Source organism: Thunnus maccoyii, chromosome 14 (genome assembly GCF_910596095.1).
Source record: "Thunnus maccoyii chromosome 14, fThuMac1.1, whole genome shotgun sequence".
In the NCBI taxonomy this organism is placed as follows: Eukaryota; Metazoa; Chordata; class Actinopteri; order Scombriformes; family Scombridae; genus Thunnus; species Thunnus maccoyii.
Window position 1 is genome coordinate 23260509 of NC_056546.1, and position 26821 is coordinate 23287329.

General features: G+C 39.3%; 1 protein-coding gene across 1 annotated transcript in view; it reads right to left on the reverse strand.

The window, feature by feature from the left end:
- The window catches only part of plpp4 (phospholipid phosphatase 4), a 49356-nt gene extending 26684 nt beyond the window's left edge, over positions 1-22672 (reverse strand). Inside the window, exon 1 of the mRNA XM_042433698.1 lies at positions 22483-22672. Coding sequence (XP_042289632.1) covers positions 22483-22571 — 89 coding nt within the window. The 5' untranslated portion in view covers positions 22572-22672. The remainder of the gene's footprint in view (positions 1-22482) is intronic.
- Positions 22673-26821: the final 4149 nt, after the last annotated feature.

A 26821-nucleotide genomic window follows, 5' to 3' on the forward strand; every position in this document is an offset into this window, starting at 1 on the left:
GTACAGTATAAGATATCACATGACTTTTTAGTGTGAACCTGTTGGTTCTTCCACAAGCAGGGTGACTTCACTTGAGATCACCTGCACTGAAGAGCCCTAATGTCTCACACTCTTGTGGGAGCATATTAGCATGCTCCTGCCTCCTCTAGCCTCTCCCTGGCCACCCAGTGATCTGTCAGACGCGACCTTGTTTTCTGTCGTCTCAGCAAAGGCTTTTTGTCACCGCACTCTAAAACAATTCAATAGGCTGCTCTGTTCTACAGTTGGGCTTTGAGTTACCACCTCGGGGCATAACGTCCAAAACTTACAGCATAAATATTGTTAAAAGCTACAGTGTTGCTGAGATATTATTTTCTAGTAACAAGCAGCAAACATGATTAGCAAAATTTTGTGTTTTGGGGATATATTATGTTGAAATAGGGGACGGAGGAAGGCAAGACTAGTCTTAGGTTAGTCTCTCTCTCTCTCTCTGTATGTGTGCCTGACAGTGACTGACTGACTAAATAGCTCACATAAGCTCAAAAATAAATGAAAAGTTCAGTCACACCCACAAAATGACTGCAAAAAAATCAGACAACCCTGAAAACAGCAAACAGCAAAAAACAAACAAACAGTAAAATAAAAGTAGTGAATACACAATTTAAATAGTCGTAGCTAAAAGTGATGGATAAATATAGTAGATAGCTAAAAGTAATTAATAAATGGTTGAAACAGATAGCTAAAGATAACTAAAAGTATTAGATAAGTTGAACTAGATGTAATGGATAAATGGTTGCTAAAGGTAATGGACAAGGTTGAAACGTCCACCAAGTGGTAGTACTGAATGCCAACTTGACCAAACCAACCTAAATAGTTAGTTAGAGGCACTGAATAGTTAGTTAGCTAAAACTATAATGGACCAACAGTTTAAATAGTAATGGTTGATGTAGCTAAAGCAAAGTAAATCTAGCCTATAACATTCTTACTTTATGCTTAAACCAAAAAACAAATATATTCTAAATTACTACAACATGTCTTACAATCATGAAAAAAAATTGGAAAAGACCTAAATAAATGATAGCAGGTGAGGCTATTGCCTAAAGGAAGAATCCTCAGGTCCAGCAGTTTACTCTCCAGATGAACTGCTTCAATCTAGGTGGAAATAATGACTGAGTAATGTTCTCCCAAAAACCCACATGCCCTTCAGCAAGGCATTTATCACACATCTGCTCCAGTGGAGCTGCTCGCTGGCCGGCCGCGGAAGTGTGCTGGATATCTTGGATGATGTGCAGCTTCTCAGTGTGAATCTAACTGTGGAGATTTGAAGGCGGCCATTAGCTGAAAGGCACATAAATCTTCTGTAAACCTTTCCTACGTAAAATGGATGAATATTCAGCTTTTTTTTTTTCTTATTTTCCCTCTCTTCAAACGACTGGAAAATCAATTACAATTTCTTAATCTCCCGAAAAGACATGCAGTGTATTACACACTCTGGAAAGTCTATTTATTGTTGATAATGTGTCATGATGTTTTCGCAAGAGAGCAGCCTAATCAGTGCTAGCTCATTTTACACCTTGCTGAGTCTGTGTTTGAGATTCACCTCGGCAACATTTATGGTATATGGTGCATAAATTAAACCATGCTAATGACACACAATATGCTTCACGAATTACTCCAGCTTGTCCTCTCTTCAGCTCCTTTGTTCAGATAGTCAGTGACAAGGAATGTTATTTAAGTCCCGAGGGATTAAAAGCAGAGAGATAGAGCATAGCCAGATAGAGTCAGTCAAGGCAGACCCCCTCCTTAACCAACACACATGGAACTCCCAGGTCATTAAATACTGCAGTGGTCTACCTGTCACTCTGCAAGGCTTATCTTGCATCCAACCCTAACATCTTAATGAGTTTGAGACACACACTCCCCAAGGTAACAACACAGATAAAAATTAATCTGCACAATATTTGCTTTCATGGGTTCATGTCAGAATGCACTAAATTCCTGCAGTAGGAAAAGAAATATGTCGATCATTATCAAAAAATTGGCACTTCTATCAGCTTTTGATGTCCAACATCTCATACGAGTACAAACGTTAGAAAAGACAGCATGTTATTACTGTTCATCATGGTAAAAACATTTTTTTCCAAACAGCTTAGGAAAATAATTTGAGCTGATATGAAAAATTTAATGAGATGTAGCTTAAGTTGACAACGAAAACCTCAAATTTCAAAATTAGCACTGTATTAACAGGCACATTCACCATAATATTGTTTGCTGTGGATGATTACTTTCATAAGCTCAAAATTAAAATGCCTTTTGGACATGTAATAATATTCCCCCTTCTTTTGGAGAACTTGTATCAAATCTCCTCCAACAAATCAATACCGCTCTCCAAGGATTCCCCTTGGCTGAAGAAGATTGAGATTTTTTGCCTCATCTTCTCTTTTCCAACTATAAACTTTATTAAAAGAAAGACTCCAATAGGGTTTAGACATACTTTAAGGACTTCAGGCTCCAAACGCCAAACACAGTTGGAATTAATCATACCTTCATTCTTGAGTCCGACCACATGGATAAATGTGCCTGGCCTTTGTGGAAATTAATTTTACTTTTATTGTAATTTAGAGGCTGAGATGAAAGCAGTAGGAAGTTTATCATTTGCAGCTGGTGGCAGAGGCAACATTTCCTGTGTGAAGTAGGAAGGACAATGTGGATTACAGTCACATCAGTAGAGCTAATGATAGAGCTAATGATAGAGCTTGAAGAGATAATGACATACACAGCATGTGCCCCTATTTATCCTGCTGTGGAATAATTGTAATCACATTGATTCAAAAAAAGACACAAAATTTGTGGAGGGTGGTAACGTGGATGTATGATAGTAGAAACTAACTCAGAATTGACATAATCAGTGTAACAACCACATCAGTGTCCTTTCTGGTTATTGTTTGTGGCTTATGCTCAAGTCCCGGCTTAATGTCCTGTGATAAGATTTTGACACTTTCTGTAAATGACTGTGTAAGCAGGTGCTATAGAGGCATTGAGAAGAGACAAGAGATAAGGAGACAGAGAGATATTAACAAAGACAAACCATGTAGATAATATTCCCAGAATGCACCTAAACAAGCGTAAATAAAAGATCTAAACTGTCTAAACGAAGCCAGACTCCTATCGGTGCCCCAAAGAGATCAGAGCCCTTCTGACACGAACTCCAGCCAGAGCAGATGAGCTCTCCAAGTGCCCATAAACAGAAGGCACACAAAAGGCCCTGAACTCAGCACCTCCTGCTGGCTGCCTGGGAAGTGCCTCATTCTGTTTTATTATCTACTGTTTGCTCTGTTTACAGACATTATTGAGCAAAAGCATACTAGTTTCTATAGAGGCCAAAACATTATACATTAACTGACAACCAAAGTATTAAAGGTAAATATGTGAAGTTCTTAAGATAACCCATGTTGACATTAAACTTTTTTAAAAACATTAGAGATTCATAGCGATGGGTAGCTTCGTTTTTCTGCAAATAATTTAATTGTGAGAGTCATTTATGCTCAGTGGACAAAAGGAATGCCACATACATCCACATTAATTCCCATAGCGAGCAGACTATAACAAGCCTTTATCTTGGCTTTAAATCTTTACATTTGACCTTTTCTAACTCGAGAACTTTTTTGCATTTTTCCTCTTCCCTGTTCCTCTTCATTAAGCTCTGCAATTGGGTCAATTTATCATCACCAATTCCTATCCATCTCTGTTTGACGCATATTCTAAATCTGACGAGCACAGCCGCAGCCGAGGAAATAAAACTGAATTATTTCTCAAGATCTCCTCTCTCTCATCGTCCCTGCCGAAACACTTTGGAGATTTAGCACACAACAGCATCAAGAACAATACGAGCAGCTAATTTGAAAGCCCTTGATTTACAATGCACTGTGGGAAGAAACTGCGACTGTGGCCTCGGGAATACATATCTTCAGCTGTGCCACTGTGACAGAAAGTTAAAAAAAAAAAAAAGTCGAGGAATTCCTTCTTAGTTAGTTAGATATGCTGCGAAGCAATTAGGCATACAGAAAAGTGGAATAGCTTAGTTGGATTAACTTCAGGCAAGCTCCCATTTTCACAAAACTAAGTCTGAAAGTAATCTTTTGGCTGAATGTCTGTGTGTCTCTGCGTGTGCATGTGTTGGTGTGAATGTATTCGTGCACCAGCCTATCATAGATATATCCAAACAGAAGCTGAGAGTTTTGATCAGTATTGATCGCATTACATCTGCTAGCAGGGGTTGGCCGAGCCGGAGCCAAACGCCCAAAGCTATTATTAAACTACAGTCACACAGCATTTATCTACAGGTGCAGGAGGCCACAGTGCAGCTCTTACACTGCATCGCTCACTTAGCAGACAGAGCGTATGACCTTCACCCCTCAAGGGGAATGGAAAATATCAGGGAGCTTTACAATGTTCTCGACACACAGGCGCAAAGCACAGAGCAAGAGGTCTGCTCAAATGTCTTACAGCTAGCCCAGGGCAAGTGTCGCCCTTCCTAAGTGGGAAGGGTTAGAACGTTTAGCTCACTGTGTCACACTTTGCACCAGCATTTCACAAGTACGACTGCTACAATACCTGCTGTAACACATGAACACATTCAAAAAGATGAGATTGCCAGGCACTGTGTCCATTTGATTGCATTTGCACCCATCAGCTGGGTTAAAACCGCAGGAGTGAGCTGAAGGGATTCGGGGACTTAAAACTGGAGCTGACCATCTGCCACATCAGAGTCTGAAATCACTTTTCCCACCAGATCAGAGGTGGGCAATCATCACTGCCTTTCTCTCAGTCTGATGGCGCCGACATGTCACCCCTTACTTATTACTTCAGTCATTTAATCATACAGCAAGGAGCTATTGAAAAGTGACTTATGAGATTTATAAGTGATTAGGATCAGAGGTTGTATTGAGCCAGAGGGAAATTCCCATCTTTTTCTGTTCGGTGCACCTTCTGGTTCATTTACCATTGGTGAATTCCCATTCCTCCTCTTACATGGCATCAAATGCAACTGGAGAATTGGGGCTGTTCAATAAAGCAAAATAATGGTGGATGATGAAAGCTTGGGCCTCAATATGTTTTATAACTAAAAATATGATAAAAAAAAAAAAATAGTATAAATATAGGTAGAAATGAAAATATGGAGAAGTTCTGGGAGAAATGTTAAGAGATATGAAGCAAGAGAGCAGACACTGTTGGAGCAGACTCTTCGCTGGCTGATTCCTGGCCAGTTTTTGTCCCAGAGGAGGCTGGCACACAGACGGGTTGTTCTGGAGAGGCCAAATCAGCAACGTACTGCTTTGACAGCCACTCAACACCTCTAAGCTCTAAATTCTCTGAGCATTGGCCTTTGGTTGTTGCACAGTCCAGTTTCAAATTAAAAGGGTGGTCAGGCTCAGACTGTAAAACTAGCCCTTCAAAAATATGAAAATGCTGACATTTTAAAAAAACATTTAAAGATCCGCTTTTAATTCTATGTAATTGATGCGCTTGATCAAAGTGTTTGATCTCAGTCTGCTAGGTTTCACTTTCCTTTTCTATTTATGGATTTTTGAAGAATTCTCATAAAGCTGATTCGACCTCACTTCACACACATTGCACATATTAATGCTTTAATTTGCATGAAGGACCAGACAGGCAGGATACACAGGATTTTGAAAATGAGCAAGATAGGTTGCCATTAATATAAAGTTAAAAGTAGAATAGAGTAATGTAATATTAGTAAAAAGTGCACATTTTATGCACTTTCTGGCATGTACTGTGTTGAACAATTTTGGCAAACCCCACACTATCATTACAAAGGCAATATTAGCTGCCGGGTTACTGTGAATTGGGTTCCATAAGATTGCACAGCTGTACCTAAAAAATACCTAAAATGCACCATGAACCCAGTTTTAAACAGATTTTTCAGGTCTTAAAGGAATACAGTAAATGCACATGCGTTCATAGCGTTACTTCTTCCCATCAGCCTTCTAGAGTTGTGCACCTGTGAAATGTGCTGCTACAATGTTTTAACCTACAAGAGAGAAATTTGTAATGAGTGATGGATGACAGCCACAGCAGGTGAGCCTCGGTCTGTCACAAATCCACAACTTATACACTCAACACTGCAGGAAGTTGCACAGCACAGGGTTTCACTTAAATTACTTTCTTACTACGCACAGGAAAAAAAAAATCATGCTTTTGCTATTCCAGCAAAATCAAATCTTACTCTTCTGGCACAACTGGATTAAAATAAAGACAACCGGGTATCTGTGATTTAATAAAGCGCTTCTGCTGCTGCAATTCGATTAGGTGTGGGTCATAGTGGAGAAAGAGGGGAGAGCACTGACAGACTGAGGATACGTTCTTGATTTAACTGTGCTGCTTTATTTCCTTCATTATTGGATCCATAAACCAGAGCACACTGCTGCATTGACAACTAATGCTTGTGTACAAGTGGTGTTGATTATCAAGGGGCTGAGGCATAACTGCGCATTTTAGGATCAGAAGTTTCAATCAGGCAAGTAACAATCAACCTTGTGGATTCCATTTGGATTTGAGAAACCTAAAATTATGAAATGAGACTGTATTTTTTTGCTAAAAAGAATAAACTGCAGGGAAATGTGCAGAAACATTAGGTAATAAAGCTGGAAGAGAGGCTGTTTATGGCAATAGATTTAAAGGCTATAAAGGCTATTAGAGACAGAACGAAAGTGCAAACAACATTCATACGCCTGCTCTGGGGAAAAATACACTCATAATATTAATATCCTCATCGGATTTTCCCATACAGCAAACTGCAAAGCTAATATGATCACATTGAATCAAGGTAATTACTGAGATCCTAGTGTCTTCTTTATACTTACTCTGCTATGCAAGTAAGAATTGTGCGTGTGCAATAAATGTCACATCCCCTCTCTCTCCATCTGTGTGTGTATTAGTGGTTACTGTCAGGGCCTTGACCAAACGTGTCAGGAATGCACAGCACCGATCCTGTCACAGGCAGGGGAGACTTGAGGGGAGCAGGATAGATGCTGAGTGACACTCAGCTTGCTCTGGCTTCCCTGGAGATATCCCCTCTGAAGTTGGCTAAAGGGGAGAGGAAAAAAAAGAAAACGCCATCCTTTGCTTGTCACGCAAACTGCTGGTGGGGGATATGGAGGACAGGCTTCATTTTTAAATTTTTTATTTAATTAGCCATTCACACTGGCTAATTCAATAAGGCGTATTAAAGAAGCCACAGTTTAATGAGAAGCAAAATGAGGGATGGCTTGGTCTGACTACAGGTGTCTGGTCACGATAAACGCCCTGGAGACACTTTCAGAAAGGTCAGAAACCTGTAGGCAGGTATTAGGAAATGCACTGGTCTGAAGCTGTTAGGACATGGCCAGGGGACACAGGGGGATTGAGGAATCAAGGAAGCATGGTGGGGGGGCATGGAGAGATAAGTTTCCCACCCACAGCAGGAAAGCAAGGAGCCAAGCTGCTACGCGCAGATGATTTGCCAGCAGGCTTTGCAAATGCTCCACAGGTCCAAGGCTTATGTTCATTGAGCTTGCTGAGTAAATGCATCAACTTTAACGGCCCATTGGTGTCGGCTCATCAGATCTATTGAGCTGTCTCTTTCTCTGTTGCGCTGTATAGAGCAAAATGTCACCCTTGGATGCTCTTATATTGCAGTGACTTAAATGTGTTGAGATGAAGTGTTGCAGTTAACTTTTTTGATACCCACTTTTCTACGACTTGACTGACTCATTTTCTCACAATGACTTTTGGCAATACCCAAACTACTGCATTTAAAGAAATAGCTCAACATTTTGGGAAAAACACTTTCTGAGAGTTAGATGAGAGGATCAATATCAATCTCATGTCTGTGCATTAAGTGCATGTTAAGCTCTCTAATTAAAATTATGTATCTTGTTAGTTTAATTTGTACATAAAGAAACATGTGAAAAATGTCAATTTGTGGATTTAGGGATAGTTAATGTGCTGTATCTGTTTTTTGACAATTAAAAGTTTAAACACCCTCCCAGTACTTCTGTATAGCCAGAGCATCTCTGGCTATATTCCCCCTGCTTCCAGTTTTTAATGCTAAGCTAGGGTAATCGCCTCCTGGCTCCAGCTCCGTACTTAAAACAGAGATGGCCGGACTGGGAAAATCATTCAGGCCGGGAAATATAGCGCGAATATAGCCCCAGTCAGGCCACTTTATAAATGGGGGTCTGGGGATAGCCCGCTAGGAAAATTTTAGTTACAAAGACTTGATGTCCTGCATTCTGGTGAATTTTAGTGCATATGAATAACAAACTAGTGAGCCAACAACTGCTTAGTACAATGTACTGTTATGGGCTCAAATAAAACCAAAGGTACATATCATTAAGGAGGGAGACGACATTACTACTACTGCTGTGGCACAAATGCTACTCTCTCCACCTTCAAAAAGAAAAAAAGCAAGAGCGCGCCATTTCTTTTAATGTACCAATATAATACAGTTAACCACTCTCTCTATTTATTCAAAGAAAAGAGCAAGAGCACAATACCCTATTCTGTTTACTGATATACACCCATCAGAAGTTTGAATACACCTGTTTAAAACAATTTTTTTGGCAGAAGATGTTGTGTTGTCTCAATAATTTCAAATTATGAGCTCAAAGTATGAACTCACTGACTGAAATTTTCTCCAAAACAAATGAGTTTTCAAATAATATTGACCACATTAACTAGGCTAGATATGCCAATTATGCCATCAATGTTTTTGAGGAAATTATAAATAGAACTACCACTTTTACTATTGATTGTCCAGTTTCTTGGCAGCTTTAATATTGACAATGGATGATGATGACACATCAGTAACATTAGCTTCGTTAGCTAGGTAGCAAACGTTAGCTAGCTAGCTTTATCTTTCTTTTTTTCCCTCTCTCCCTCTCTGCTGCCAAGTCATTTAGCCGTACTAAATGCACTACTGCCAAAGGAAACGTGTAACAACAACTCTCTCTCTCTCTCCACTCGCTCTCTACTTTTATAGCGCCTGGTTGGCACTGCACGCAGGGCAGTGTTGCGTTCAGGGTCAAAAAAAAAAAAATCTGTGGCCTGCGGCAGGCTTTTTGTGCCATTTAGCAGGCCAGGCCACTGGACAAAAGTCCCAGTGCTCCCGATTGCCAGTCTGGGCCTGGACATGAGAGTGGTATTGATCCTGTCATCTAACTCTTGGAAAGTAAGTAAATAGGCATATTTCTCAAAATGTAGAATAATTTTGTAAACAGCCTGTCCTCAGAATAAAAACAACAGTATAGGTAGAAAATTCCACTAGAAAAAACGACCTATAGTTACGTTTGAGTGACAGACGCCATCTAGCAGCCGTAGTAATTATGACCCAGAGAAGTGACGCAGTTCAGATGTCATCTACATTAGGTGACAAATTTCCATATTATGAGGAGGCAGGTTGGGTGGATGGCTAGATAGATAGATAGCAAAAAGTGGACTTAACTGCAGGAGACCACTGTTCGCCTCCTGTTTCCAACCACAAGTGTCACATTTCCAACTGCGAGTCAGGACACTTTTTTTAAAAACCGTAACTATGATTGTCATGGTGTTTACTGTTGCCATGACAACTTAGGTTGCCCGACTTTAAGGAAGTAGTCATTTTAACCTACAATATGATCTTTCCCTAACCTTAACAAAGAGGTTTATGTGCCTAAACCTAAACAGAACCTAACCACAGCGTTGTCCCACCATAAAACATCTTTATTTTTTTACAGTAATTTGTAATGGTTTTGGAAAGCACTAGTAGAGGCGACGCATTAGACAACACTGCTATGGGTCATTTGAGAGTACATGGTACAATTGACCCATGTGGTCATTTAATTATGAGGATGTGTTGTTGTACATGCAGTAAATTCATGCCTATTGTTTGGGTATTGTCCATTTAACTGTGGATTGCAGTGTTGGTAAGAAAAAATAATTTGCACTCAAACTCAACTCAAAATGCCTAATTTGGGTAAAATTTCACCCTATTGAGGCTATTATTTGAGATAAGAGATCTCTCTCTTCAACAATATCTCAAAATGACAAATCTCTAAAAAAAAATAATAATTTGCTCCACAATTCTGAGCAATTGGAAGCAAAACCTGATTATAATCATCAATGTTTTAGAGAGACACTCTTGCTTTCAAACTCCACTGTTGCCCACATTTGCCAGATACAACAACAACTTTATTAACAGTGTTGAAGTGATTTATGGTGGATTGTTCCTTTAATAACTACATACATATATATATTTAGGACAAGAGTTTATTCCAGCTACATTCACTTCAGTGTTATGTAATTATCCTGCGACCTTTAGCTACACCATAGTTGCTGAAGGGTGAATACCCATGGAAATTACTGTACGTCTTTATCAGTTAACCTTGAAAATGTTTTTATCTACAAAGGTCAAATCTGAGTTCTGATGATTATCAAAAAATAAAAACAGGCCTGCTCAGGCAGAGATAATTAATTCTGCACGCAGAATAAGTGACATCAACGGTCATCTCAGAGGTTAGGGAATCTTTGTTTAGCTCAAGGCAGAAGCTTTAAAATAGGTGTATAAAGAAACTCTGAGGTGTGTGTGTGTGTGTGTGTGTGCTTTTGGTTGTGTGTAGGGGTTATTAAGCTAGGCATGTTTTGAGTGTCAGAGAGAAAGACAGAAGAAGGGAGGATGGAACATATAGACAGAGACACCCTGATTACCCACACTGTGGGCTATGATGTTGGACACAGACACGGGAATGACACCAGGCTGACATTTATCAGTGTTGTCATGGTCATTGCTCATCCTGGCAAATGTCAAAGTCGACAGCAATAGGAGAGAAATTCCAGATTTGCGCTCTTTGTTCTTTCAAAGGAAGGTGGAGCACACATGTCCCCACAGAGCGTTAAAGCTGGCCATTAACAGCAACAGAAGCCAAGGTACGCTAATAGCTGCACACACACACACATACACACACTAACTATGAAGGCAGATGCACATACTCTAACTGTGCATGACCTCCCACACTCAGGGGAGGTCATACTCACTCACAATACATCTGCTGATCTGTTAAGAGTGTATATATTGAATGTTTTCTCATTGCACATTCACATATCCTGCCTCAGGCTGTTCAAGTTTCATGGCTGTTTGATTTCATTTTATTTCCCTTCCTGGTTATTCTTTTGTCTTCTGCCTACCACTCTTCCCTGTAATGAGTTTTCATATCACTTAGATTTTTTCCCAGAAAATAATCCTTTGTCATCTTGTTTTTTTCCTCATTTTCTTGAGGAGGGTGATATTGCCTTAGCAGGGATTTGTTTGTCTCATTTGCAAGAAAATTATATTACTTTTTTTGTTAAATCTGCATGTGCAAATAAACAAAATCTGTGGGTAGTAGGAAGAACGCAAATATTCCCACTGAACATACAATTAACATACACACAGGGGATGCACTGTTAGGATGAATCCACCTTGAGTTAAAGACCCTGCATGTTCACACAGGTGTTTTCATTTCATCTCTTTGATTAACCTCATTTTGAGGTGTGGAGGATGCTTGCAAAAGTGGAGTGACACCCAGCCCCCAGAAATCTGTTCAACCAACCCAGGTGCCCCCTGTTTTAATTGCCTCTGATGTCAATCAAATGCAGAATATAGTCTCCAAAACAAACATGCAACAGACACATGTGTGGGGGAAATGATTGATGGCTAAACAGAAAAAAAGGAGTTTAAACCAATCCGCTCCTTTTTAAAGAATCTGTCATTAAACTATGAATAAAACTATGAATGAACTATGAATGCTTCTATCTGACCGGTCATCATATTTACTTTCTTAATGATTTTTCTCAAAATGGCTTGGGAGTAGAAATCATATCATAATATTAGAGGTATTTGTGTGTAACATAAATTATAGGTCTGTTTCATTTAGGTGTTTAAGTTCCAGTGCATATTTGCTCAATGACATGGATTGTTAAAATGGCAAAATATAAATATAATGACAATTACATTAAAATAGAATACAAATAAAAAATATAAATAATAACAAAAACAAAAACAATAAAACAAAAGTAGTCATAAAACAGGTGACATGCTGGAAATAAAACATTGTCACATAAATTAAATAAAGGCCTTTTTAAAAAGATTAAAAAAGTTTTGAAAAGTGATTTAAAAGATGTCTATGTTTCTGCAAGCCTCAGATCTTCAGGCAGGGGGTCCAGAGCTGAGGGGCCTTGACTACGAAAGCCCAGTTACCTTTAGTCTGACCTAGACACAGCCAAAAGGGCCTTGTCTGAAGACCTGAGGCTGTGTTGCAGGGAAGTAATAACTCAGCAGTGTAGCTGAAAGGTACAAGGTAAGCAATAAAATCTTAAAATCGATTCTAAAACTGACTGGTAACAAGTGTAGAGAGGCTAAAACAGGAGTGATATGATCTTGTCTTTTGGTATTTGTTAAAAGCTCCGCAGCTGTGTTTTGTACCAGCTGAAGGTGTGAGACCATTTTTGGCTTAACCCTGAATACAATGAATTACAAAAACCCAACTGAGATGATAATAAAAGCGTGAATGACCTTCTCAAGATCAGGTTGAGAGGGAAAAGACTTGACTTCTGAGATGCTCTTCAGTTGATAAAAACATGACTGTACTACTTTTGTAACTTGTTTTTCAAACGTGAGGTCACTGTCAAATATTACACCTGTGGTTTCTGGCTGCAGATTTGACATTTGTAAAAAGAGAGCTAAGATGTTTTTATAAAATCTTTGTTGACTTTGGAGGATCAAAAAGAATTATTTCTGAATGGTTTTCCCTGGAGAAACTTTTCCGACACCCATCACTTTTATGGAACACAAGATAGGTAACAAGGTAATAGTGCTGTTTCAACTTCTGGGGATCACAAACTCCATAAAGACTCTGGAAGAACTCGGGTTTTGCTCACATTACAGGCCTTGGTGCTCAATTCTGATCTTTCAGTCAAATCTTTATGTGTTGATGGTTCACATTCACATTTCTTTTGTGTGAACACCACTGAGGCCCTAAACAGCCATGCATGCACAGATTTAACTGAAATGTGAGCAACATGTGTACAAGAACAATAACGTAATTTGTGCAACAGTCAAATCACAAACATGGATGACATGGCTGTGCTTGCATACATGTCTAGAATTATTTTTCGTGGAGGTCAGGAGACAATACAGATGGTGAGAGCGAGAAGGCAACATGTTTATTTTTAGTGAGCTGTGAGGTGTTGACACTGAATGATGATGACAGGCGATATGCGAATGTGCAGAGAAGTGAGATGTTAAAAAAAAAAAAAAACATGAATTCCAATCTGACAGCTGTCACATAGCCAGAGATTGGTTATGAATCAGATCTAAGACCATATTTGCAAGTGGCCCAGATCTGATATAAAAAACTTTGATTTGGTTTGTTCACACTTCTGTGAAAAAATCAGACATGAGTCACTTGGAGGCAAAAAAAATGGATTTGGGCCACTGTAGCATGTAATGTGAGCATAACCCCACCCTTGCAGGTGCCACACAACTAATAGGAGTCACAGGCAATTCAATCAAGAAGTCTTTACCCACACCGTCCTGACACAAGTCAAGTGAAAACACCTGTGTGTGTGTACCATTGAAGTGTGCAGGGGCTTGATGTCATACTTGAATTTGAAGAATAAAAAGTGAAGTTTGACTGAGTCTGTTCTAGTCTGGGCCAATGTTAGCTGGCAGTCATGAAGTGTGAAGTTCTGATCTAGTCCTCGCTCTGTTTGGTTAAGATGATTTGAGTTAGTTAGATTTTTACAACTGAAATTTGGACAACCTGCACAATAGGTGTAAGTTGGAAAAATAATTATTATTTTATAATCCATCCATCCATAGGAGGAAAGATATTTGTTTTTGAACAGTACTCACTTTCATTTTGGTAAAGTGATACACAAGAATTCTTCTTGCGTGATTTTATCTATTGACACAACTCTAGTCATATTCATTCAGTGTGGTGTCCACTGTTCAATACGTGCTTCTTCCAGACTGTCAAAACTAAAAATACCTGTATGTTGTCTGTTGGAGTTATAATAAATACATTTGATATGGGTCGCAGAATTTTTTCTTCTTTGACAGAACTTTTTGCTTTGATAAAACAACGGTTGTTTACCTTAAAGTTAGAAAGTCAGAAAAGTTGTCAGATGTGCCTCTTCCCCTTACTTCCTTTTGACTATGACACACTGTATGTGTTTCACCTTGCTGAAGCAAAGAGCTATCGCTCCACTGTCTGAAGGAAAACCACAGAGGAGTCATCAAGGAAAGAGTCTGGTCTGACAGTAAAACCCAGGGGGCTGAGGGACACACACACACACTCATAGACGTGAAGAAGGCTGCTCCAGAAGGCGAGGGGCTTGCTTGTTATATATTTTTGAGATTTGGGCCAGGAGACTGCTTAAATGGAGGCAGGCTCTTTCATCTCCTCAACCCCTCATCTGTCTTTGTACAGATAAGAGTATGTGGCTGGAAATGACAGTAATGGAGCATATCTAAGAAAATACCTGAGAAAGGCGCAATGGAGAGATGAAGTGACAGAAAGAGAAGGTGAGAGAGAGGGTGAGGGGGTGTTGGGGGTAAGAATAGAATTATCATGATGGCAGGAAGTGTAAAGCAGTGCAGGGATCTTCATCTCTGCTCCGACAGGAACTGTCACTTCTTCACCCCATCCACACCTCCGAGGTCTACAGAATTTCCTCAGTCTGCCTGAGCACCAGTCATGGTTCAAATACTTCATTATATATAGGCTTATAGGAAAATCACCATTTTTACAGAACATTTCTAGACAAATGGAATGACTATGGCATGTATCCTACATGTAACAGCATACAATATATCTCTATAAATTATTGCCCTCATCAATATTTGATACAAGTTCTTCTGTTTGAAAATCTGATCACCACCAGACACTGAATGTTGAACAACTATTTAACAGTATACTATGCTGCAGCAAGAAATTCCTCCAAAGGGTCAGAGTATGTAAAATGTAATTATATGACAGAAGAAGTTGAACTCCAGCATATGATTATCCGTATGAAATTGTCATTTATAAAATACCTACCAGCATAATAACAATCCTTTCTGTGACTGCAGTGTTAATGACTGAACTTGATTGATTAAATACCTCTGTAAACATGGTGGCTTCTGATTAATTGTCTTAATCTCATTTTGTAATGAGAGCTATAGCAATGGGCTGGGAATTAATTCAGATTTAGGAGGAAGACTACAGCTCTAAAAGTCATTAATTGTAGATTAGAAGTTTTTAAATACATGTCACTATAACTCCACACTTTCAGACACCAAAAGGGAGGTTTTTATATTTTAAATTCTTTGATTTCATGATTATGATTTTACATTATTTCAATGAAAATATCATTCTGCTTATTAGTGACTGGAGTTTGATACAACAAATCAAATCTTGAATAAAGCAATAACTTGATATTAGATCATAGGCAGAACTGACAGTCACACTGAGCCTGATAGCATCCTGCTACACAACATAAGAGCCACAGACTCTGAACAACAACCCACATTAGCTTTCCTGCTAAAGTATCCTTCTTATCAAACTCACGAACATGAACACACGTCTTGTACTGCACCTTAGCTTGTTGAACACCAAATAAACATTCACTGGGGAAAAGTGCACCGCTAACATCAGTTAGCAGGCTACATAGCTAATTAGCGGCAGCACATTACCGCATGTTAATGTATCTGAAAATGTCACTTCGGTCCAGTTAGATTCTGGTTTGGTCATTACTCTTCAAAATCCCTGTTGCTGTCTGTCCATGCCTTGTAACTACAGCAATTTGTCCCCTTACCCTATGGTGTATCACTGGTAGCCTAGCAGCTAATGTCAATCAAACAAACCTCCACAACGCCCAAGACCTTTTTTCTTCATTCTGATAACAATACATTTCAAAAACATGTTGCAAGGAGGGATGAAATGTAATTTCAGTTGGACTTTAAATTGGAAAATGGTTATGATTTCTCCCAAAACTCCTTGTTATGTAAGTGCAGACTGGATGTAGGCTAACAGAAGTGAAGCCACCTAAATATAGAGAAATGATGTAATAAATTCAAGGCAAAATTATGCATAGATGTCTGTCTTGATTAAATATCATGCTGACCTGAATCTGTCTTCAAACAAGCAGAAGCAAGAGAACAGCTATTTTATGGTTATTTTCTATGCTTAAAGTCACTATACTCAATATGTGTATATTAATGGATGACATGATTTGTGGGTATTGTTAAAGGAGTTATAGTGACAAACCTACAGAGAAATATCACCCAACGAGTCAGCACATTTTTGGTTAGCTGGCCCACAACTTGACAGTTTTGGTTCTTGCTTATTACTCCACAGCAGTCAGTTGTTGTCTGCGAAAAAGCTCTAAAAACCTCAAGTGTGAGCTACCTGCCGAGTACCAAATGGCTTGTTTCTGCTGCCCCCTGCTGCTGTAGTTGCACCAGAATCTTGTGTTCGTGTCAGAACGCAATGCCAGTAATGACTGTTGGGTATTGTAGGAACAAATTGATAACAGTTGGAAAACGACTATAATTATCTCAGCCAGTATGAGAGGCATTTTAAAAAAAAATAGCATCTCCTGTTCCATGATATGCTATCCTATGATTTTGGTCCTTTCAGTAAATTTTCATTATCTAATGGATAAGGGAAATTTCAACAAAAACCTCACTGTATTCCTTTAAGGAGAAATGGTGACGAGGACACACGGAGTGATCTGATGCCCATGGAGGGATAAAGAGATGAGGTTGGATAAATGACAGCAGGGACAGCGAGACATAATGAGCTGATCAAACGATTGTGGAGAATGAAATGCCAGAGTAGCTTAGAGCGGTGACAGTCTGAGCTGTCAGGGAATCCCTGGTCTTCATTTGATAGTCAGCTGCTTCTGCTCTCATTGGAATCACATTTATTTCTGCCACAGCACCTGCAGAGTTTGCTGATCCACGCTGTTCTCCCTTTTGTCTGTGTCCCCTGCCCTATCTGTCTGCTAAACATAAACAACTATATTCTTTTTCATTCTCTGCCTGTTAAGTTGTTTTTCATTTTCATATAAATCTTTGGACCTTGGCCTTTTCTGTTTGTCCGTTTTTGCATCCATCCATATTTTTTTCCACAGACCTCTCAGATACAAAATTCACCACGGTCACAAGGCATACAACACATTTAAAAGCCTCACATCTGGCATTGATTCCCCATCCTGATATTTTCACTGATGCTTTCAACTGTACTTGTCAAATTGTCTTTCTTTTGTTTGGTTTAATTGAGTGTCCCTGCATAGACTGCCACTTTTCAACAGCTACTCATTTAAGAACCAAGTAATTAATCACGTTGATTTTGCATAATCAAGTACAACAATGGGTGTTCTCACGGTGCTATTTCAGACAAAGATCAATAACCGACCGTTCCTCGAGGTCACAATGTTTTTGGTAATTGTTTTCTCTGATCAATTTGTGTCAGCAGCATCCTGTCTATGTTTTCCTTGTCATTCCAGCCTCAGTCACTTGTCAAGCTTACAATCTCAGTTTTCTGTCATCTCTAAAATAATGAGGGTTACAAATTGGATGACCTGTGATTCAGTGCCTTAGATGTTAGCTGACAAAATTAAGGAACATACAGACAGAATACACAGCAATAATCATACAGGCAGTGAGAGGTAAACAAACGGCAGATTACTCTAGGTAGAGATGTGTCACATTCTTCAGAAGTGATTTCCAGCCACTAGAAAAACAGAAAGACTTCAAAACAAACTCACAAGCAAAAAAGGCATTTAAGTAGACAAGCAATTGTCTATATATTGTACATATGCCAGAAACAAAACACAAGATGAATATAACTCTGGTATTCACTTGCCTTTTTTTGGTCAACCAGCTTCTGAGAAAAATACTTGGTTTCAAATGGTAGATGTTTGAGTTTGAGTGAACTCAACACAGGGAGAGTCATCTGGGCTAAAACACATAGACTGGTGAAACAGAACAAAAGCTGAAAGAGCCTATTTTCAGTGGGATTGGCAGTATCAGCAGCCTTTTCACATTTCAGCAATTAATATTAAACACCATTTAACAAAAATTTAAAGTGATGCTCACATCTGCGGCCTGCGGCAGCACATTCTTTATCAGCAAATCTCTTACATACATCCAGTATCTGTGAGTTTGGGATAGTGAATGAGAATGTTGTTGCACCTTAGTGCCTTAAACAATGATTGTGTAAGTTTATTGCATGTCACATTGTGCTAGACAACTATTGATAGAATCTTGGTCACAATCTGCGTCAGATTGCATCATATCGATTTTCAGGCATTTCATCAGCTCACGTCATCTGTCTGCGGTGCTCCTATGTTTTGAAAATACACACAAAAGTCACACTTTTTCGTTTCCCCTCCATAGTTTTGTTTTTTGTGTACCATGGACGTATTAAGGAGAATGAGTGTGTTTTCCCCCTAAACTTTATTCAAAAACTGCAGTTATGAAATGTCATGCTCGCAAGTGTATTCCGTGTCATTTTATGTTGAATTCTGATTGGATTGTTTGTAGATGAGGGTTGTAGCAGCAGTCATATTGTGAAAATTTGGTCCTAAATTTCTGACACTGTCAGATTTTTGCCTCAGGCTGTCTTTTGTCGCCAAAGCTCCTAATTGGTTGTCGGTGGATATGTCTCACAGTGTAATGTAGGACCGCCGTTTTGGTTTGATGAACCAAAGATTACCATGTTTTTCTCACAGCTGTCAACTTTCATCTCCAACAGCCTGAAATTGCACAATATAAAGGGGCCTTTAGTGGCAACACATTGCCACAAAACTGTCTCTAAGTTTTTCATCATTAATCCAATAGCCACAACATAAATAACCGTAACCAATCCTCTACAACGGGATTTTCTCCTCAAAACCGAAGCACAAGAGCCCCCATCCTTAACATGCAAGCTAAACAATCCGCTTATTCTTAAACAGTCTAAAGGCCTGACATTCTCCTCTTCCCCAACATCTCACAAGGCTTTCTGAGACTTGCCAAGGCTCTGGGCTGTATCCCAGGGCTGTTCCTAAAGCCCTCCTCTGAGAGGAGAGGATGACACGCAGTGAGCAGAACACTGTTTTGAGGGATGAATGGTGTTTTAGAGCACACACAATCAACCTCATTTGACAACACCTACTATATATCTAAATCCTTAAAATTCTGAGATCATATCAACATGAGAGGGTGAAAACCCCTGCTCTCACACCAATAAAAGAGTCAATTCTGCTTCGGCTCAAATTGTTACCCGTGGCGACAACAAATCTACTCTATTTTGTTGTTTACATCAGCGATGGACAATCGCTCAAGCAGCTTTCAGATTGCACTGATAGGAGTTCTCAGAGTGGTTTTGGTGGCTCTTTATTTGCTGCTGTCGTGCCTCAGGTCTTAATCTGCAAAATCTAAAAACAATCTAAATCTCCCTAACTCCATGTACTCCATTTTTATCTTGCTCCTCTGTCTCCTTCCTTTTGTTTTGATGTCCTTCTTTCTTTCTCTTCTGTTCTCCATTGAGCCAAATGATATTTATTGGCATCTACATGCATTTTCTTGTGTTTGATCATCTACCGTGAGCTGAGGAACAAATGCAGGGAAACTTAAATACTGAGTTTGTTGATTGATTGAGGACATGAGCTCTGCCTCACAACTACTCGAGGAAGAAATGACTTCTTGGTATTTGTCTAAGCTCTTGCTTGTTTTGCTGCAGATTACAAGGAAAGTAATCCTATATTGAGTAGCTAACCGCGCACAAAAATAGCTTTATCTTTTTCTAATTCAGTTTTCAGCTTTTGTTTTTGACACTTTGTTAAATGTCAAATACCCATTTCCATTTAGATTGAACTTTTGCTTCACTCTCTGGAGATGTGTGACTCCTGGTATGCTCACCAAGCTATGATGACTGCGTGGCATTAGCGGTTTGATAGCACAGGGTCGACCTAACGTCACACACTTGGCCCGTCGCTAAGGTCAGTACACCTCCTGAGGCCTAGAACAGACAGTCAGCTTGGCAAGAAAGGGCAAAAAAATTGAAATATTCCCTTAAAGGCAGGTCATCTTTTACAAAATTTGAATGTGAATAATGTAGGGAATTCTCAATCCTCAGAGAATAAAGTGTGGTAGAGAAGGAAAAAAACAGTCGAGTATTGTATGTGTACAACAGAAAATAAGCTCTATGTATTTTGGTGTTACAGTTTATATTATTTTAGAACTTGCGTGTGTGATCTCCGATTAAAGACATTTCTCTGATGCATTCATATCTGCTTAAGAGACCAAACTAAAAGATTAATTGAGTCATTTTCAGCATCCCTCGGTACATGTTCACAATTATGAAGTAATATGCACAGCAAAATTAGAAAAATCAGTTCTATTCAGCCAAATTTAATACTGAAATAGGATTCTAAATGGAGTAGTAAGATATTAAGAAATGAATCAAGAATCACTGCTGGAAAATCTTACTGGTAAACAAACATAAACCTATATGGCTGCCATTTTCTTCCCCAGATAAAACGACAGTAAATTACACCTGCAATGAACAGCAGACACAAAAGACGACAGCTAAAAACTGTCCTTTACACCTCCAGTGGAGAAAGAAAAACAGACTAGTTGACCCCAATTATCCTGCATTCACCTTAGGCTTCAAAGTGAGACAAGAACAGGGAACTGCTGGCCTTCAGGGTCAGAGGGCAAGTCTCTGATCTGATGGATGAAAAGCTTGTTCAGTACAGCAATTACCGTTACTGTAGTCCCAAAGATATGTATCAGACCAAATGCTCCCTCTGTCACCATATATGACTGAAACTCTTTTTCTGTCAAAAATAATGTCTCTGAATCACTGTTTCTTCTACATAGCATAGTCAGTTGTTATTTGTGTTGTTGTAGTATATGATGTCTGCTATACTTATATTTCAAACTAAATAAAAACAGAACTACATTATAAATCATCCAGTGTCCATTGCCCTAATATTACATCAGTATATCAGTGGGCCAAGATGCCAAGATGTCACAGCTCAAATATAAAGATGACGTGTCTATTTTTAAGCATGTGTGTTGTTGTGTGGACTGTTGCATCTGACACTGGGCATCCCTGTGTTTGTGTATGGCAAAATTAAATTAATTTTATGTGTTGTGCTCAGTTTAGGGACACTGCTGCACAAAGCAGATCATGTTTACTGATGGGGCTCCATAATAAACACAGTTTATTAGCCTTAGCTTGCTTTCTGTGTACTGAGGAGGGAATATGGGGACTAAAACCCAATTCATTACAGTCATCAAGGACTTTGTGACTGGGACGTCTCTGGCAGATCACAGCAGTTAGTTGTTTCTGATGATGATGATATTGTGGCATATCGTTTTTTATGTGGCCTTGAGCCCTGACACACAGCAACAAATCAGACAAAAATGTGTATCTCACAGACTCACACGCACACATAAACACACCAATGGGCTACATCAGGATGCTTCAGTGTGGAAGCGAAATGACTCTTCTCTGACATGTTTCATTCTTTCCCTTAACAGTGAATGTGCAGCATCAGGCTCTTCTTGGCTGTATAATCCGTTTAGGGTGACAGCACACATAGCTACACCACTTAGCCCAAGGACAGATATTAATGATAATCTACACAAGCTATGCAAGCAGTGCATGCAGCTACACACTCCAAATCAGAGGGGCTGATTTTTGATTTTTCTTTTTTTTTTTCCATGGATGGAATGAAAGCTGCGGCAAGGTCAGTCATTTCAGATAACAGGACCTAGGGCTTTTTTTCAGATATCAAGCAGAAAATCAATAAGTGACACAATCATGATGCAAACAAAGCTTACTACCTTCAGGACAGGCAAATAATTAATAATTCATATTTATGTTAGTTTTGAGGGCTGCGCCTGTGAGGCACAACCTTCTCACAAAGTGTCATGCTGCGAAAAAAAAGTGCTCATCATTGTATCACTGTGTCAGCTGGGCAGTCAGGGCTCCCTTGTATCACTGTCTATTTTGGGGGGAGTGAAGTGGTCAAAGAAAGCGTCTGTCTCTCTATCTAACCATCTCTTGTCATCTCTACTCAGAAAAAAATGGTACTAGGATATATCCCAAGAATCGTGACGCACAGATTCATGAAATAAAGTAAAATGCTGCCGAACATACAACTTGTTTTTGCAACCTGTTAACGCGGCGTCTGTCTACTGTCTTATTCGTTCAGCAGTGATCTGTCCATGGTGCTGAACTGCGGCTCGGCACAAACCTGTCCGTCCAGTACCCCGCCGCGGCAAATGAACCTGAATACGGCAGTTCGGTGTCTAAAGCGTGTAGTGGGCACACGGATAACACTCGGTCATGACACTGGATGAGCCCGCTGTGATCGCCAGGGCAGATAATGTCAGAACAGATTTTTCAAAGAGCAGAAAACTCAGCTAGTCGAGGCTTTACTTACACAAAAACTCCGAAAAGCAGAACTCGGATGCCAATCTCCAGAGCCAGTTCTCGCATGTTTTTCCTGCGTTCTGGGGGCGACACATTCATGGTTCTGAGATAATCCGTCAAGTGAAATGAGCGAAGGCGGACCCGGTCAGTTCTGAAGGATGTTCACTTTTTGTAATCCACCTTAACAAAGCGAGCGCTTCCAGAAGCGGTGCTCCCTAATCACACATGCCGCGCGCTTCCATCGGGACACGGTCACCTGAAACAGCCTTTGCTTTTCTTCGCCCTTCTCCGCCTGTCTCCTTCTGTTTCAATCCCCACGGGCGATTTTCTTTATTGCAACTCTGTTGCTGACAGCTGCTCCTTTATCGGGTGCAAGTCCCCTTCCTCCACTCCATCAATTACTTAAACTGGGTTGGAGTTTGGGGAGCAGAGGGGATATAGGCTACATCGGCAAACATGGAAGAACATTAGAGGTGTGTGATAGTGCTGAGAGGGAAAGTGAGAAGGAGACAGCAAAGTAAAGAGGGAGCCTCTGAGCGCCACCGAGTGTGTATGGAGGCTCTCTCTCTCTCTCTCTCTCTCTCTCTCTCTCTCTCTCTCTCTCTCTCTCTCTCTTTCTCTCTCTCTCCCCTCCTCTCTCTCTCTCTCTCTCTCTCATGCCTTGGCTCCTCTTTGGGGGATCAGATCTGTAGAAGTTACTGGAACACCACACAGGACCTCACAGGATGAATACATTCAGTGCCAATGTCCAGTAACGCAATGCTGTGATCAACTGATTTTCCCCTTGTCTAGTCTGAGGAAGATATTGCTCCTGAACAAACATCTCCTCATAAATAATGAAGCACTCACAGTAAATGTGATATAGACAAAGCAGTGTACCACTCTGGTGGTGCAGTCTGGGTGTGTGTTCATGACTGGTACATTGCCACAACGGTCGAACAGCTGGTAGAACTAATCCATCAACACAGGTATTAGGCTGAACACTCAGCCTGACACATGATATTACATTAGCTCACTGTGCCAAAAGAAGACTGGTTCAGGGGAGCCCTGCTCTCTGATGGCTCTTCCCCATACTGTCCAATCATACCCCTGTGAAGAATCTAGCACCTCAGGGCCTGTGCAGCCAGACAGTGATAAAGGAGCACAGGATACATGCATACCTGCAGGCCAGAAAACCTGGCCCGCACTTCATAGTCACGAATGAATATTTGATATCCTCTAAAACTGGCCCTCCTGCATTACCTGCCAGTCCAAGATGTGCATCTGTGTGCATGACAGAGAGGGAGGGACCATAGTGGAAAAAAAGCCCCTGACCCAAAAACGTTTCTGCTGCCTTTCTAGGTCACAGGCTTCACAAGCTGGAAACTGACTCTGTAGATGCAATTTAGAAAAATGTGCATCTTGCTGGATAAGAAGATGCCCTATTAACTACATATGACTAAGATAAATGCATTTATACATGCACATCCACAAAAACACACACACACAGACACTAAGTCAAGGTTTTGATCTATTTCTTTGTTTGATACAGTAGACTTCTAGGTGATGTGCCCAGAGACTTTGCCAGCTCCCTAATAAGAACAAAACAAAACAAGCAGAGATGTGAAATGGTGGTAGGTTAGGAGGTGAGATCTAACTTCAAAGCTTTCTGGCAGTCATCAGACTTTTCAGCTTTTAGAGAGTGTGGCATGTTTATCACAAGCTATCAACATTATTTTACCTCCCAGCATCATCATTCAGATGATTCACTCTGGTCAGGGACGCTTTCCAGACCTTTCCGAGCTTCCGCACAGGACTATATAAACACTTAATTATAGAGCAGAAAGAGCATTCAAAATATTACTTAGCTCTCTCCAGGTAATACCAGCCTGACTTTTTCTTTGTTGTAGAGAGTAAACATGCAGGATCTATATTAAAAGGCACATCTTTCCTTTTCATCCCTATTCTTTTATTTGATTTTCTCGGAATAAACATTTGAATAATTCTCTTTCCTTGACCCACCTCTGGAGTTCTTCTTCCTTGTAGTGTGCAGCGTGGACTGTGAGTCATGTTTCCTGAGGTTGTACTTACACTGCAAGGTCAGAAATATGGTACATTCTAAAAAAGGTTGTATTTCGATAAATTAAAGTTGAATGCATCGTTACAAAGTGCTCTTAATCACCTCCATGAGAACGGGCACGTGTACTAATCAGTGTTGAGGGTATTCTCTGCGACAGAGTGACTCATCAGGCTACAGAAGGATTGGTCCATTGCTCCCTGAGTTCTGGGCTTTATCGGACATCTCTCCCCCTTACACTTTTTTTTATAATCGGAAAACATCTCTCATTTGTGTTTTATATGCAGTTTTATCAGTATGTGGGCAGAATTTTACATGGTGATAAACATAGGGGGGTGTAAAGTTTGATACTGCTGTATAAACCTACTACATGATAACATACTCATTCACTGAACACCGTATCTGTGGCTAAGTAAGATGTGTATCGGAAAAAGTGACGTGTTAGAACATGGGAAATGAAGTTGTGGTATTTTTTAAAACAATCGAGGTTAACCTAAAGGGGAGTGCCACCCATTTTTGATGGTTTATTCTTAGAATTCTATAATTAGTGCGTCAAAATTTGAATCAGTTCTAGAGTCAGAAGTGCCAACTGTTTTAGTTCAAGTACTCCCCCAAAGGGGAGAGAGGCATATTTCACCGCTCCTTCCTCCATCAGATAAAATGTGGCACCAACAAAGGCATTAGTCATCCAAAAATGAGTGTTGCCATGATCTAATTACCTTCATGTCAGTACACAGCAGTGAACTTTGTGTTTTGTGTAAAAAGATAATGAGAACTGGTTCTGGCATAAACTTGCCATAAAATTACTTCAAAAAGTTGAATGATCCAAGTATTTTTAAGGCGAACAAATGCTACTTTTTAAGAGTCACGGTGTATATTTATGCACATCACATATTGAATCGCATGTTGAGTCTCTTGATATAATTTGTATACATATCCACATGTTCATAAATTTAACTTCAAATAAATAAGATTAGGCAAATAATGGAACATTTAAAAATACTTTAATACTACTATTACCATGTGACATAGGCCTTACAGTAAGTAACACAAGCACTAAAAACACTCATAGTAAAATGTACCACTAAATATGGATATGAAGGACAACTGTTTGGCTTCAGTAAATGTCAATTATCCTCATGTTCTGTGGTTAATTAATGAATAGCTTTACTTCCTAAGACATCTAAAAACTATTCAAATGAAGTGGTCTATGTTTAGTTGAACTGTTCATAACTCATCATCCAACCTGTGATCAAAAGTAGACATTGCTTTATATTAAGGGCTCAGATGCAAAACCAGTTGGGAATCACTGCTCTAAAGGAATAATACTCAGCCACTATAGTTGTTTTGAAGAAGGCTGACTTAGAGCTGCACCAGCTGATTACAGCCAGGCAACTAGAGTATGTTATATACAATTTATTTTGGCATCAGGCTCTGTTTAAATCATTGCCTGTGAGTGGATTTTTTTAAAACTTATTTTTACTTACTTAAGCTTACTTATTGTGAACTGTTGACATTAATGCACCTGATTTATTAATTTGACAGGGGAAAAAAATATAATTTTGTTGGTGGAATAGTCCTTTAAGATTATGGTTAACGCAATATAAATAAAGAGTCCAGTAAAATAATGTGAAACATTGGATCAATTATAACTGAAATTGATTATTTTTAAGATGCAGAAATAAGTGTGATTTAAAGCGGATTTTGATAATGCTTTCAAATTCTCATATATTTTGTATTTGTGACATTTGTAAATGAGAATATAAGCAGCAACCTGTTCTGCTAAATCAAAATTTATATTTATTTTATTTTTTTATTTCAGAAATTTAATAGAGGATAAGCCTCTTAAGATCCACAAGCTCAAACCCCACCAGCTACATCTGTTATCTGTACAAAAGATGAATGAATGAATAGATCAAATAACATTATGTTAAAGTATAAAGTCTACTTATGAACAAAATTTAAGGTACATACAATCAAAAACAAGAACAAGTAGATTTAAGGTGGAGATGCAACAAAGTCTTGAAGTCGTGGAAAGAAGTAATCAACCTGAGTGAGTTAGGCAAATTATCTGATGGTGTTTTAAACTTAAACTTTTAAACTCCCAATTTCTTTAAAGATCTAGGCACAAAAAGGTTTTTGAGTGTGTCTGAGTAAATGTGATGAACTGAATGGAACAAAAGCTGTTTAAAGAATAAAGAATAGTTAAAGTAAAAACATTTGAAAACAAAGAGCAACCAATGAAAATGTCTCCTAGAGTGAAGTGGTAGATATTATTGTAAACTACATTTAA